The following is a 14725-nucleotide window of genomic DNA, read 5'->3' on the forward strand; positions in this document are numbered from 1 at the left end:
CGGCGGCACGCCGGGCTGGTTCCCGCAGCCGGAGTGACCGGAGAGAAACTACGGAGAAAGTTCCCCGGCCCGGCCCGGCCCCGCTCCCGCCCCACCGCCCCCGGCCGGGACCCCCGAGCACGGGCTCCCCCCGGCGCTCCTGCCAACAGGTCTTCAGCGGCGCAGGGGAGCCGGGCCGGCACGGACGGACCTTTCCCTGCAGTAAGGGTCCGAGCCCGGCTCTCCACCAACCTTGCTAAATTATAAGGAAAAATTATAGCTCTTTTCGGCGCGCCCCCTCCCCCTGCGCGCACAGGCGCACACGGATACAAACACACACACACACTCTCTCACACACACACACACACACACACACACACTCTCTCACACACACACTCTCTCTCACACACACACCCCCACACACAATCACACACACACACGGCTCAGCCACTGCAAATCCTCCGCGTACTCCAGAAGCAAAGCTCAAAAATCATCTCGGCAAGGTTTGGGGGTCTGCTTGGTTCCGCCGCCCCCTGCCCGCTCTGCCCGCTCGGCACCTGCCGGCGGAGGCAGCTCCGCGCCGCGCAGTGAAGCCGCCAGCGCGGCCGGGGCGCGGGCGCGGCCCCCGGGCAGAGCCGGCCGGGCGCCCGGCGCGGTGCCGGCGCGGGGCACCGAGCTCCTCGCCCTCCCGTTCTTGCACAGCCAAGTATGCAGCTCCGAGAACTTCCATCCCTGGGTTCTTTTTCTTTTCAGCTCGCAAGCGAAAAAGCCCCCACACTCACTTCAGCGCTGTACGTCCTTACCAAGCGAATTGATTCCTCAAAAGCAAAATAGAACCAAACTTCTTGCAATTCCATAGTGAGAAAAACTGGGTTTAATTACCAAAACTAAAATAGCGGCGGTGCTAACTAGCAGGCGATCAAATCGCAATCAAACTTCAATCTCTGAGCAGTTAGCTATAAACTGTCAGCAATTGAAAAGTAAACCTGGTGCACACAAAGGCTCTGTTTAATTTTCTTGTTGTAATGGCTCTAAATGAGGACCCCATCACTATGCAGTTAAGCGGTGTTGCTTGTCCCCCTGAGGCGCTGATCAGTTCTTTTTAATGTGAGAAAACTGGCAGCTCGAAGCCCGTCAATGGAGCTCCCACAACAAAAGTCCTGAAAAGCTGAATGAATTGGGTTTGTAATTACTGCTTCCCTCTCCCCCCTTGCAGCTTATCTCTTATTCATTCAACATATATTATTGTCACCTAATCGCACACTCCCAACATTTTTTTTTTTTCAGTATCTACTATTGCGGACGTTTGTTGTAGAAATTAAACAAAATAATCCTCCCTTCTCTCGCACCCCCCAACTACAAAAATTTTGAAACGACAGTGTCAGATGAGGATGGCTGGCGTTAAAAAGCAAGGACGAAGCTCTCCTGCCATCTGAACGTCAGCCTTTCGCATATATCCGTACGCACCGAAGCAGGCTTTAGATTTTAATATTTGAGTTAGATCAAGATTTAAATAACTGAAGTGTATTTAATCACACCTATCAGTAATGGGCCTCTTTCCTTCAGCGGGACCTATATTATATATTACTCAAATTGCTGAGCTCGCTGCCTCCCGTTCGGAGACAGACGCACAGCTCTGCCCGTTGGAGACGAGGAGGAATTTAATCTGGAGGGAGAACACGCTGCTGCGGGCATCCCCGCCGCCCCCGGTTCCCCATACGGCACCGGTGGGCATCTCACAGAATAAAAATCCGTTTTCAGCCAAGAAACGTCTGCCGGCAGCCGCTCGCCCCGTCGCTGCCCGCCGCGGGCCGGAGCCGGGGCTGCGCGGCGGAGACGGCCGTTCCCCAGGTCCCCCACCGCAAGAAGCTGTCGGTTGCAGAAATAAGTACAGCTATTACAACCAAATCTACTAACAGTCTAAATAATTAATTGAACCATTGCTCTTTGACCCTTGGAAAGTCCAGTAGGGACCCGTTTGTAGTAATAATACCCCCGAATGAGCCCTTGTCAAATATTCATTTAGTGGTTAATGTGAGCGATTTCCCCCTGGGACAGTCTGTAATACCAGCTTCCCAGCTTTGGCAAGAAACCCTGCTAATCTACCTCTCCAGTTCCGCAAAATATTTTAACATCCCAGTCCTTAAAAAGCCGTAAAAAAATCGCAGGGGAAACTATAATCTTATCCGGGGATTCATTTCGGCTCTGTAGAAGGTTAGCGAAACATTTCACAGGCGTTCTTGGACCAAGCATCACCCTGGCTATGGAGCACACAACAATTCTCGAGAGGGAAAACACGGAGAACCCAAAAGGTCTTCAATAACCAAAATAAAAATACATCCACGAGCTCTGCTACATGTCTCAGCTGCCATAAACGAAAGCCCAGGATAATGGCTTAGGTGTAAATGGGGTTATTGAATGTGTTCAATTTAAAATTAGCAGTGGACAATGGCGGTCCTCCAAGTAACACTTGAAAAATAAAATCGCTCAGCTGTCCGTGTAAAATGCTTTGGGTTATCCTCTCTAAACGGATGGATGGATGGATGGATGGATGGATGGATGGATGGATGGATGGATGGAAGGAAGGAATCTGTTCAAGAGAGATCAGGTTTCAACAACATATATTCTACATCATACTCTGAAATCTAAGCTTAAACAAATTGCCCATATAAAAAGTTGCTGAATTCACTGAGCCTGAATATGTGGCTTAGTGCCTTTTGTTTAATGGTATTAGCTCGCCTTCTCTGTGCGAATCGTAAAACGACCAACATTTCCAACTACCCCCCTCGAATGTTTTAGTTAGCACTTCAAAAAGGGGCCAGGTTTTATTGCTGTTAATTGGCTAAGATTCGCTTTTAAAAAATGGAATCGCGATATCGATTGGGCTTTTATTCCTGGTTCTCTTTTCCCAGAGAGGCGAGCAGGAGCGGGGATGTGGGCTCGTTACCACGTGAATAATCCCCAGACGCACTGCAAACGCTCACAGCTCTGAAAAAGAGCATTTTACTCGTTGGGTTAACGTAAAAGAAGTAAAAAAGTTTGGGAATCTGCAAGAATTTGCTATGTTGCACAAGCACAGCGACGGTGCATAAATAAAAGGGACAAAGGGAGCTAAACTACAAAACCAGGCAGTGAGTAAAACTCCCCATCTCCTAGTCTGGCTACATTAGTTTTCGCCTGGACACCAGGCTTCAAGGATGGAGGCCAGAACTGAGCCTAGGAAACAGCACTACCAAATAAAAGCCACAAGCAGCCAGGTAACGTTTTTTTAGTGTTTTGTGGTTGGTTGTTGTTTTTTTTTTTTTTTTTTTTCCCCTTGCCTTCTTCCTCCCTGAGCTAAAGCGAAATCCAGTGACCGACAAGAAATGCTAGGAAAAAAAAAAAAAAAGAAAAGCTGAGTAACACTTGCCCCCCTGCCAAAGTGCCCACTTTGTGCCTTGCCTGAGCCAACCATCACATCCTTTCCTTGCTATGCACAACACGCCATTAGCCGAACACACGACCAGTTTGCAATCACAGTGCCCCCAGTTTCATAGCCGGTTTTTAAAAACTACTATTATCATTATTTGCACCTCCCTCACGCGCGTTTCCCAAGGGAAACCGCAGCCGCGTTAGCAACACCAAATAAACGTTGGGGCTTCAAGGGGAGGAACAGGGGCTGTCGCTGCTGTTGCTCAGCTCTGCTGCCCGCAGCCCCCTGCCCTTGCCCTGCCCGGGGGCGACGGGCCCTGCCGCCGGCCGGAGCGCGGCCCGCGGCCGCCAGCGCGCAGCAGCGCGGAGCCGTCTCCTCGGCAATCGCGGTTACAACTGTACGGAGTAAAACTCTACCTGGCACGGATGGCGGATCTCTCCTCCTACTTGGCGGGCGCCACCGCTTCTCTTTGGGGCTTGTGACCGGCTGCAGAGTGTCCGAAACGGGGCTACACCGCGCTGGCAATTTAAGAAATAGGATTCAAGAAAGAGCTGTGACAAAGCGTGAAAGTCTCTGGCATTCGACCGTTGTTTGTTTGTTTGTCCGCTTTTTGTTGTTTCTTACCTTGGCCCGGCCAAGCCCACCCCCGCCCCCACCTCTCACCTCCTCCTGCTCTGCCCAGAAGCCAGGAGAGGAAAGTTTGGCAAGTCCCGAACAAAGGGAGCGGGGAGCGCTCAGCCCCCTGCCAGCGCCGCGCCGCAGCTGCACCCGCCAGGCCGGCCGCGTTACGGTTCCCAGCCGGGAAAAGCCGGCTCCCCTCCTGCGTAGCCCGGAGGCAGAAGGCGCCGTCGGGAAAAGAGAGAAATCAATGATCGGGATACGCGAACAAGGCGCCCGCTCGCCGCGCCCCGGCCGGGCTGCCGCTGCCGCCAGCCCCCGGCTCGGCCCCGCTGGGGGCAACAAGTGGTCAAAAGCGGCCGAGTCCGAAACCTCCCTTACCCCATCGTACCCGGCCTCCGCGGAAGGGAGGGGAACTGGGAAACGAGCGTCTCGCTCCGCATTCCCGTCCCCTCGAAGGAGGCACGGGCGGTTATTCCATTAAAGCTATCGTACTTTCTCTTTCTGTCTACGTACACACATATAAAAATATTCATGCGATATATATATCGCTGCATTATTTATCGTACTCGGTTGGCTACGACGATACCTTCTACCGCATGAATTATTTAAAAAACATCTTGCGTTACAAAAATAAATCCAAGACTCAAGCGGAACTTCAGTGTCCATATGTCAAAAATTTATTTATCTCAAACTGTGCATAATGGAGTAAAAACTTAACTTGAATATGTACCTGTTATAAGGATGGTATTAGTTCAAATATATACATGGACTGTCGGCAGACTGATTTCAAATAATACAGAGCCGAATCTTTAAAATACAACTACGGAAAATGAGAAAAAAAAAAGAACTTAAAATATCATCACAATAAATTTACAGAAATATTACAAACCATAAGAAAATATTTCAAACACAGTAATTTCAGGTTGGTTTTTTTTTTACTTTTTTTTTTTTTACTTTTCTTTGAACAGGACATAGTCTGGAAACAAAAAGTTATTATAAATTAACAAACGGCGTGTGAACCTGCATGGCAATTTTTGCTTTTTAACAAGTAAAAAAAAAAAATTTAGTACAATCTAAACGTTTGCCCTTTACAGCAAACCAAGCCCATGGTTCGCAAGTACTCATCCTATCTTTTTTGTCTTTTGTACAATTTCTAAAACAATTTAAATGTCCAAATGCTGTAAAATAATTTCCTTTCCTCTCACAGCTGCTATAAATTCAGCTGCTAAAGCCACAATGCTGCAAGTAGACTCTATTTTTAAAAAATAATTGGCAAATTCGCGAGTTTTTTTTTTCCTCCTCTCTATATTACCAACAGACATTCTGATTGCCATGTTTCTTTTGATAAATACTGTACAAAAGTTGCCTGCAAATATTAAAACATTTTCCTCTTCGCTCTTTGAGTCTAGCTCTAAATATTATTGGTAAAGACTTTTGCAAACTTTCTGCAAAGTTCCTACCGTTTTCACTAGAACTTTTTAAAAGTTTTGTGTAGTTGCTTCCCCTCTGAGATCTATACAAGTTCCCTGTCGGTTTAATTTCTGCCCCTCGCCTCCCCTCCCGCCCCCAGTTTTCTCTGTACAAAAATAGTCCAAAAAAAAAAAAAAAGTCCAGAATTTCTAATAAAAGTTTTTTTGTTGTTTGTTTGTTTTGTTTAGTTTTCCTTCCCCCTCCCCCCTCCCCCCCCCGGCCCCTTTGTCTTACATATGTGATAGAGGGAGTGTGCCATTAATGGCTGTGCCAGGAACAGGTGCACTCTGGTAGTGTTGGGACATATGAAGTCTGCTTGGGGCAGCTGGTTCTGGTACTTCAGCACCTGGTAGATACATGCTGATCATGTCCCGAAGGTCCCCAGCTTGGCAAGGAGCCCTTGAATGAGACGAGGAAGTGACTACGGGGGGACTGGAGCTGGATTCCGTCTTGACCACTGAGCCCATGGAGCCCAGAGCCATGCCCGGGGTCCCTTGCTGGGAGTAAGACATGCTGTAGGTAGGCGATCCGTTCATGTAAGTCTGCGAGCTGGTCATGGAGTTGTACTGCAGGGCACTCACGTCGTAGCGGTGCATGGGCTGCATCTGCGCCGCGTTGTGCGCGTTCAAGCCCGGGTGCTGTGGGTAGCCGAGCTGCTCTTGCATCATCCCATAGCCTCCGTTGGTCCAGCCGTTCATGTGCGCGTAACTGTCCATCCTCTGGTTCACCCCAGCTCCCAAGGTGGCCCCAACCCCTACCCCAGTCGTCATGGTATTGGTGCCCGGTGCCAGTAAGCCCCCTGGCAACGTGTACTTATCCTTCTTCATGAGGGTCTTGGTTTTCCTCCGGGGTCGGTATTTATAATCCGGGTGCTCCTTCATATGCAGAGCTCTGAGCCGCTTGGCTTCGTCAATGAAGGGTCTCTTTTCTGCCTCGGATAAAAGTTTCCACTCCGCCCCGAGCCGCTTGCTGATCTCAGAGTTGTGCATCTTCGGGTTCTCCTGGGCCATTTTCCGCCGCTGCCCGCGGGACCACACCATGAACGCGTTCATCGGGCGCTTGACCCGGTCCGGGCTGTTTTTCTGGTTGTTGGCGGCCGAGTTGGAATTGCCTGTGCCTCCCCCCGAAGTTTGCTGGGGGGCGGGAGGTTTCAGCTCGGTTTCCATCATGTTGTACATTCAAACTACTTTTGCCTGGAACCAGCCTTGAGCAGAGAAGCGAGGAGCAGCCGCAGCGAAGTCCCAAGCCGGACTTTTTTTTTTTTTTTTCTCCTCCTAGGGAGGGGTAGGAAAGGGGGGAGGGGGACTCCCCAAAACCACACTTGGATCAAGATCAGGATCTTCCTCTTCGCTGATGGATTAATAATGCCAATAACTGCTATTATTACTGCCGGAGCCTTGATTTTAAAAAACTTCTTCCTCCTTTTTCCCTTTTCTCTGCCTGCCGCTCTCTCTCTCTCTCTCTCTCTCTCTCCACCTCAGTCTTAAAGAGCCAGCAAACTACTTTACCCCCTTTTGCAAACACACACACTCTCTCTCTGCCTTGACAACTCCTGATACTTTTTTGAACAAGTTAATAGACAACCATCCATGTGACGGGGGCTTGTCAGGGAATAAATGCGTTCGCCCCGGCCAATCAGCGCGCGGCGGCTCCGCCACTGAGGACAAGTCTCTACCCCTGGTTTTGCATGAAACGGGGCGGGGGCTCGGAGCCGCCGGGACGGCTCGGCGGGGGAGGCGGGCCCGGAGGCGGCCCAGGCAGCCACTGGGAAGCCTTTGTATCTCCCCTTCCAGCAACAGGTCACACACGCCTTTTGGAGGAAGTGGGTAAACAGCATTGTTGCTACGTGTGTTTTTGGTTTGGGTTTTTTTTTTTAAGTTGATGTTGGCTTGGGGCTGGGAGAAGCCATGGGGGGAGCGGAGCGGGAAAAGCTTCCCCCCGGGCCCCCACTCCCCCGTTGTCAGTGCTTCTCGGTGCTGGGGGGCCGCCCGGCTGCGCGGGGCCCTGCGTGTGCAGCGCTCGCCCCGTCCGGGCCGTGAAAGCGAAGTCCGCAGGCGGGTCCTCCGCCGCGCCTCTCCCGGGCCGCCCTGCTGCCTGCTGCCGCCGGGAACCCGAGTTCACACCGCGCAGCCTGGGGAGAGGCTGTGCCCTTCTCCCGGCCGTACCCCGGGCCCTGCTTCGTTCCGGCCGTGGCATACCACACCAAGCCCTTTCCTCCGGCCTCGGAGGATGGGGGTTGTCCAGTGCAAACGCGGGTCCCCCAAATACCATTCGTGCAGAACACAAAGCGGGGCAGGGACCCCCTCTGAAGGGCCTGGGGGGGGCCGGGGCGCGCTCCGTCCCGCCGCTGCCCGCGGCCGGGCCCGGCGGCGTAACGTTACCCCGCGCCCATTGTGCGCGGCGGGCGGCGCTGGGTGGGCGCGCAGCGCGGGGGGAGCGCGGCCCGGCGCTACAAATAGGTAGTTTTGTTTCTCTTGTTGTCACTACACGAGCCGCACAAAGCCCCGGCTAAGTTTACTTCCACTCTCTTGTTGGGATCTTTGTTGCTAAAACGCACTTGACGACAAAGGAAGGAGGGGAGAGAGGACGCGGAGCGGGAGAGGGGGGAGCCGCTCCACTCGCGCCGCCGCGCCCGCTCGGCCGCCCCATCCGCGGTGCCCCGCGCCGCTCCGCGCCCCCCCCCCCCCTCACCCCCCCTCCGACACGGCTGCTCCGCCCTTCGATCCGATCCCCTTCACCGCGTTAAGCCGCAGGGAACGAGGGGCGGCGGGGGACGCCGAGCGGGGGGCCGGGGCGCGGGCGGGCTCTGCGGGCGCGGAGCGGGCGGGGGCCGGGGCAGCGCTCAGCCGCGGCGCTGCGGCGCCCCCTGCCGGCCCCGGGCGGGGGGGCGCCGCCGGGAGGGGGACCGGGAGCCGGGGCGGGGGGGAAGGGACAATTACACCCAATCTAAATAATAGTAATAATAATAATAGTAATAATAAATAAACCGCCAGCGAACAAGGATGCATCTTTTCCCGACTGTGGATTATGCAAATAAATCCTATCGGGTTTAATGTGTTTAATTCGAAAATGTATATATAACCCGTAGATAAGTGATAGGTTAAACCGTCGAAAAATAGGTGTAAATTACGAGATGTGGGATGTAAACGGATTCTGATTGCCCAGACACTCCTGAGGGCACGGCGGCTGTTTACTTTCTTATTGTTCTCCCTTTGATCTGCAGTTGATAACGTTATTAAAAAAAAAAAAAAAAAAAAAAATCTTAGGATAATTAAGTTTGGGGAAAAAAAAAAAGGAGGGGGGTGGGCGGCGGCGCTGGTTGTTCATCGTCATAAACTGATAACTGAGGGCTGGTGGAGCACAAGCAAAGTGCTATTTTTGCTCCGGTTGTAGCTGCAGGAGGTGCGTGGGGTGCGTGGCACGGGGCTCCACGCAGGTCCGGGGCGGCATGGGCTGCCCGGTGCACGCTGGAGGCCTTTCGGGGCCTGGCCCTTTCCTAATTGCATTTATCATAGGAATAAAGGATGGGGAATGCATAAGAATTGTGTTATCGGGAGTATTTACAGCTCTATTTTAATTGACTTTTAATTATCGATGCAACAAACTATCTGGCATATATAAATAATAATGCACTGCAGAAAATGCGGGCGATGGCTCTTTTGGGGCATTTTCTGACTTTCCTCTGGGTATGGAGGTGCGCTTGGTTGGGAATATGCACATACACACACAGAGGCGGAAGCAGAGGCAGACCGGGATGCTGGCGATAAAATAAAGATGATGAAATGGTCTCTGAGTTTTCTGTATTAATGACAATAACAACACCGCTCTCTGGAAGGATATAGCCAGGCTGGAAGGGACGCCTGTGGAGGGACGGTTTAATCTGAATGGATTTAAAAAATCATTGCCTTTGGTATAATTTATGGAAATGAAAAGTGCTTACGTTAAACAAATAGTCTGCAAATGTTCTCAGTGATGGGCTCTGCGGCACACGCACTCTTATTTGCAGGTTATGAGTGTCTTAAAAAGAAAATGAATGTTAACTACTTGGATTTCATGTATTTATTGTTCTAATACTCGCCGATTTCTCTAAAAGCCCTAAGGATACAACCTATCGTGTTAACTGTATCGGAAAGAATATACACATTTTCATATCATCGTTTTTTTCCCCTGAACCTACTACTAACCAATCTAAAGCAAAGTATTAAGCAGTCTTGTGGAGATGGGAGATTGCAGCTCCATTTTTTGTCCTTAGCTGCAAATAGAGGTTTAACTTGCAGTAATTAGGTGAGAACTAGCCAAGCATCTTACTATTATGATGCTTGTTAAAAACGCTTCTTTTCTGCATCTGCATTTGAGTGTGTTCCCCTCCACTCTTAATCTTCTTATGGAAATGAAGGCGAACGGCAGGGAACCTGCAGAGACTTAGAGAATGTCCTTGTTAACTGGAATTTCTCAGCATTGCTAATTAGCAGAGTTTGACGACCACCAGTATTGGGGAAAGCTCTGTTTAGCCACTCACAAACCCTTCCGAGGAAGAGCAGACTAATTTTATTTTGTAATTAAAATCTGAAAAGAGCCCTATTTGACAGTTAGGGCTATGAGAGTTTTATCTCCCTGTGAAATAATTACTGCCTTGATAACTCAATTTTCTGCAAAATGTCAACTGTGAGCTCCAAAAGTTTTAATTTCATTACGTTAAAAAAAAAAAAAAAGCGAAAACGAAAACGTACAGAGAAATTTCCTCTTCCCGCTCTGATGCTGTAACAGCCCAGCGCTCACGAGCCGAAGTTAGCCAGGGAAGTTGCACCGCACTAACTATAGCCCAATCTCTGGGGAATTTCAGATACCACATAGGGAGTTTGCAGTAATGTCTCCAGGAAAAGTTGGGGAGATACACCACGGAACGCACTAGGATATAAAACAAATTTCGAATGGGTACGGACCCAGCGAAGGGGCAGGGGCCACGGACGGCGCAGGGGGCAGGAGGAGCCCCGCTGCCCGGCCCGCGGTTCCCCAGCCTCCTGCAGGCTCCCGAGGTGGGGAAAACGCCAGATTTCCTCAGCCAAATAAATATCTCGCACGGCGACGGACGTACACCCAGCGACAACCGCCGGGCACTGGAGTAAGAAAGAACTCAAATAAACTTCAAAAGTTCGGCGGGGGCGAGGGCGGCGGCGCGCCCGGCCCGCGCCCCGCCGGGGCTCCCCGCCGCTGCCCCGGCCCGGCCCGGGCCGCCCTCTCTGCGAGGCCCGAAGGGGGCAGTTAGTGGGATCTGGGGGGAATCGAGGCGCTGGAGTGAGTGTAATCCACTCTGCTTACGTTTTGGATATTTTTTATTATTATTTAAAACGGTTTAATCTCCTTTTTGTTCCTGCCTGTCCAGCAAGTAGCCCGGTTGTCGCTCTCAGAAGTGGCATTACGCGTACAAACCAACGAGGGGGGCGAGTCACAGCCGCTCCCGCCAGACCCCATTTCGCCCAATAATTTCATTCAAGGGCTCTAAGGACCCTTGAAAGCCGGGGAATGCAGAGGGAGCTCCGCGTTCCTCCCGGCCTCCCCTTTCATCCTCCTTCTCCCTAATGAAACCGCGGGGCGAGCACACGTGCGGCCGGCGGCCAGCGCACGGCCCGAGCCCTCTGCGAGCCGCCGGGACCGGGGACCCCGGGGGGCCGGGGGAGCGGGCGCGGCTCCCCCTCGCCGCCGATGTCTTCCTCAGCTCGGCGGCGGCGGGCACCTCCGTGCCCTCCGAGCCGCCCCTCTGCCACCTCCCCTCCCGGCGACCACCGCATGCATGAGCGCGCTGCGGCTGGGAGGTTAGGGCGTTAAAAAACAAAACGCGGGGAGGTTAAAGAAAAAAAAAAAAAAGAAAAGAGAATGACAAGAAAAAGAACCGGCTCCACCTTTCTCCAGTGCTATGAGAAGCGAAATTAAAATAAATAAATAAATAAACCTCAGATCCTGGGACGAGTTTAACGTACACAATAAACAGAAAAGCCGACTCGCACACACCACCTCTCAAAGTCGCTTTCAAAAGGCTTCTCAATACATGGAGAAGCCGATTGTCCAAACACGCTTCCAGGACTCTTCATAAATAGCCAACAACCTCCTCAAACTCTCCGCGATTTTTCCCCTGCATCTTTAATAACACTCCCCGGACCTCCTTCCCAGAGGAGACTATAATTGAAGCCCGTACTTTTTCTTACGTGACCTTAAAAATAAATCAGAAAATCGAGCACCGGTGGCGAGGATAAACTCAGGAACTACCGCACAACATAACGGGGTGGAATTGCAGTTGAATGTAGGCCCTTTAGCGGGAAGGCAGCCCCCTCGAGCAGGATCTTTTTTGGCAGTCTATTTATATCTTTCCTTCCTAGTTTTATAAGAACAAATAAATTTTCTTTTCCCATTGTAGTTAGATGAACTCACGTATATTAAACACAAAACCTCTCTTGAAGAACTCTAACTGCTTTGCTTAAACCGCGAAGGCACAAAAATCTAGAACTGAAGGTTTCCAATTCGTGAACAAATCCCCTTAACTCTCTCAGGCTCGCAGGAGAAAGACTGGGGACCTTTTCTGAAAGTCTTAATGCCTGGAAGGGGCTATCTCAAATAGAGACGTATTGTCTTTTGCCAAAGTTGAGGTTTCTATTTCATTTTCCTCTTTCCCCTCCACCATCTTTGTGTTGACTTAAGAAAATAATGGTGTAAAAAAGTGTCTGTTCATGGGATCACACGTGTCGCCCAAATCAAATGAAGTCCTCTTTGGCCCCAGCTCAGTTTTGATGGAATTATTCCGTCCTCTCCATTGAATTCACACCGTTTCCCAAAGAAGCTCTGGCAGTTTCAATGGGAACGCCTGAGGCACAGCTTGGGGTGCTTCAAGGTTGCTTCTTTCCTCAGCGCACCTCAAACCCTGGCATCCCGAGGCAGGGTTTGAAAAGTACATTAAAAAAAAAAAAAAAAAAAAAAAGCCCTTTCCAGTGATTCTCAGATCACTGACACGATCGCCCATAATGGAGCCAAGACGCTGACTTTTATCTCGCTGTTCCTCATAGTCCTTAATTTGGAGCTCATTGACAGGACAGACGGTAATGACACTTTCAGAACTGTTATGGTCTGGAGTGACAATCTCTCCATCTCGCCCATGGTTTATTGACACCATGGGCTCATTGTGTCAACTTAGGCTCGTGGTTTCAGAATTCTCCAGCGACGGGCTCGTTGGGGGGATTTTAATTCAAATTATAGACTAGCTGTCTATACTGTGAATTCATATTTAGACGGCGCTTAATCGGAGCAGGGAGACGGTGCCGTAAATAACACCACTACCACGTCCCATGTGTCTATGCCACTGCCCTCCACCCAAAGACCTGAAAGAGCCTTTGCAGGAGGAAACCCGGGGGCATGGGGGGGAGGCAAGGGTGCCTCCGGTCGCGGGAGGGGAGAGGCAGCTCCCCCGAGGCAGCAGAGGGGAGCCCTGCTGCCTCCTCGGCGCCCTCCACCCAGGTTTGGGCCACGGACGTGAGTGCGACCAGCGGGGACGGGAGGAGCGTTTTAGGCGCGTCAGGATCTGGAGCACCTCTGGGTTGGGGGTGTGGGTGTGTTTTGGGGGGGGGTGTCACGGCCATTTTTCCGTGGAAAGCACGGGTGAGAGGGGCATCTCCAAACACCCTGCCTGTCCCCGCGGAAGCCTTCCCGGTGGGGCCGGATGAACATGGGGCGAAAGGCCCGCGGGGGTGCCCACCGGCGCGGCTTGCGCCAGCGGCGGGGAGGGAGGTGCTCAGGGCAGCATGTGCCAGGGAGAGGCTGAGGGAGAAGAAAGAAAAGGTAAAGTGGGAAACTGACGTTTGAAATTATTTCCCTGGTTTCTTTCTTCAAGTCTGCCCTTCCACCGCTCGAGAGGGAGATGTAGGAAATGCCGGCATCCAAAAAAAAAAAACCCTCCAAAAGGTATAAATAAACTAAAAATGCACTTTTCCTCCAAGCGGAGATGGACGAGAAGGAGCACAGAGCTAACTCTCTCTTGCTGCCAGCTCTCTGCCAAGCCTGGGACCCGATCCCCGATTTACAGCATTTGCTCCCTTGAGTAACATCCGCAGAATAAAACCCGGCGGCTGAGTTACGGACCGAGCCCAGGAAAACCGCATTTTGGTTAAAGTAATCACTCGGGACCCTTGATTTAACGTGCCAACGTCTGCCCTTCGGAGGGGGGAGTTTACGACCCCTTTACAGCTCCCTCACAACTGCTGTTTCTAAGGGGAGCACTAACAGCCCCTCTTCTGGAACCGGGTTAATCATTCACCTTTCAGCAGGAGTCACTAAATTTTTCGTAAAGTGCCTCCTGACGTTAAACCGTGTGTACCAACCGCTCGGTATTTTTTCCGTTTCCTGCGGTAATTGACATATAATATCTCTGTTTATAGCTAGCTTGACAGATCTATACAGATGTATATTTTTGCTTAATTTCAGAGTTATATATACCCAACGCATGCTAACTAAAGAAACAGTAAAGGAAATCTGGGAATTCCGTTGTGCAGGAAATCTGCACAGGGCTCTTGCTATTATTTATAGAAAATGCTATGTCTTATTTTGGACGCTCTTACTACAGAATTGCCTTATTAGGAGTCTCAAGCGGAGATCAATCTGAGAGAATGGAGCAAGTATACTCCACGCTACAAACAATATTTTTTGTTTTAAAAAAAGCTATTCGTATATAATTTCTAAAGTGAAAAATTTATTGTGAGACCAACAGCCATAGGATTCATTTAATGGAAAAACTGCGGCGTTATGACTTTCATCCAGGCTGTCAACAGGAGATACAAAATAACCCCAATTTAGCAGAAATAATTTGGTTTCCATTAGTGTTTCTCTTCTCATGCAAGACGCATAAACCGTGCTGGGTATTACCGCAACTCGCAAATGCAACTGTTAAATGCACTACACAGAGCTATGTACATGCCTACAAAATAAGTAGCTAATTCATCCAAAAAGTTGGTGACAATGCAGCACTTCACATATTTTGGCTAATCGTTTTATATCACCCAGGTTTCTTTTAAATCTGTCATCTCCACGGTGAGGAAGAAAAACCCCACTCCAGGCATTCACTTAAGATAACACTTCTTCCTTTTCCAGGAATTGGGGGAGGGGGTGTTTATTTTGCTCTTTTTTTTTTTTGGGGGGGGGGGGGGGGGGCGAGGGGGAAGACGACTTTATTGCTTCGGGTTTAAACAGATGCCTTCTAGAAAA

At 50.6% G+C, this 14725-nt stretch overlaps 1 protein-coding gene and 1 pseudogene across 1 annotated transcript; both read right to left on the minus strand.

Annotated features, from left to right (window-relative positions):
* Window positions 1–2867: 2867 nt before the first annotated feature.
* LOC147528130 (uncharacterized) overlaps window positions 2868–14725 on the minus strand; it is a 252799-nt pseudogene continuing 240941 nt past the window's right edge.
* On the minus strand, window positions 5713–6660 carry SOX2 (SRY-box transcription factor 2). Its single transcript, XM_086618440.1, has one exon. It carries the CDS (start codon window positions 6658–6660, stop codon window positions 5713–5715), a length of 948 nt encoding a protein of 315 aa, XP_086474566.1.

The sequence above is a fragment of the Tauraco erythrolophus genome, chromosome 11, assembly GCF_009769465.1.
Source record: "Tauraco erythrolophus isolate bTauEry1 chromosome 11, bTauEry1.pri, whole genome shotgun sequence".
Classification (NCBI taxonomy): Eukaryota; Metazoa; Chordata; class Aves; order Musophagiformes; family Musophagidae; genus Tauraco; species Tauraco erythrolophus.

What these genes read in the sequence shown, in the direction of transcription:
- SOX2 (XM_086618440.1), bottom strand. Translation starts at nt 6,660, where the DNA reads ATGTACAACATGATGGAAACCGAGCTGAAACCTCCCGCCCCCCAGCAA.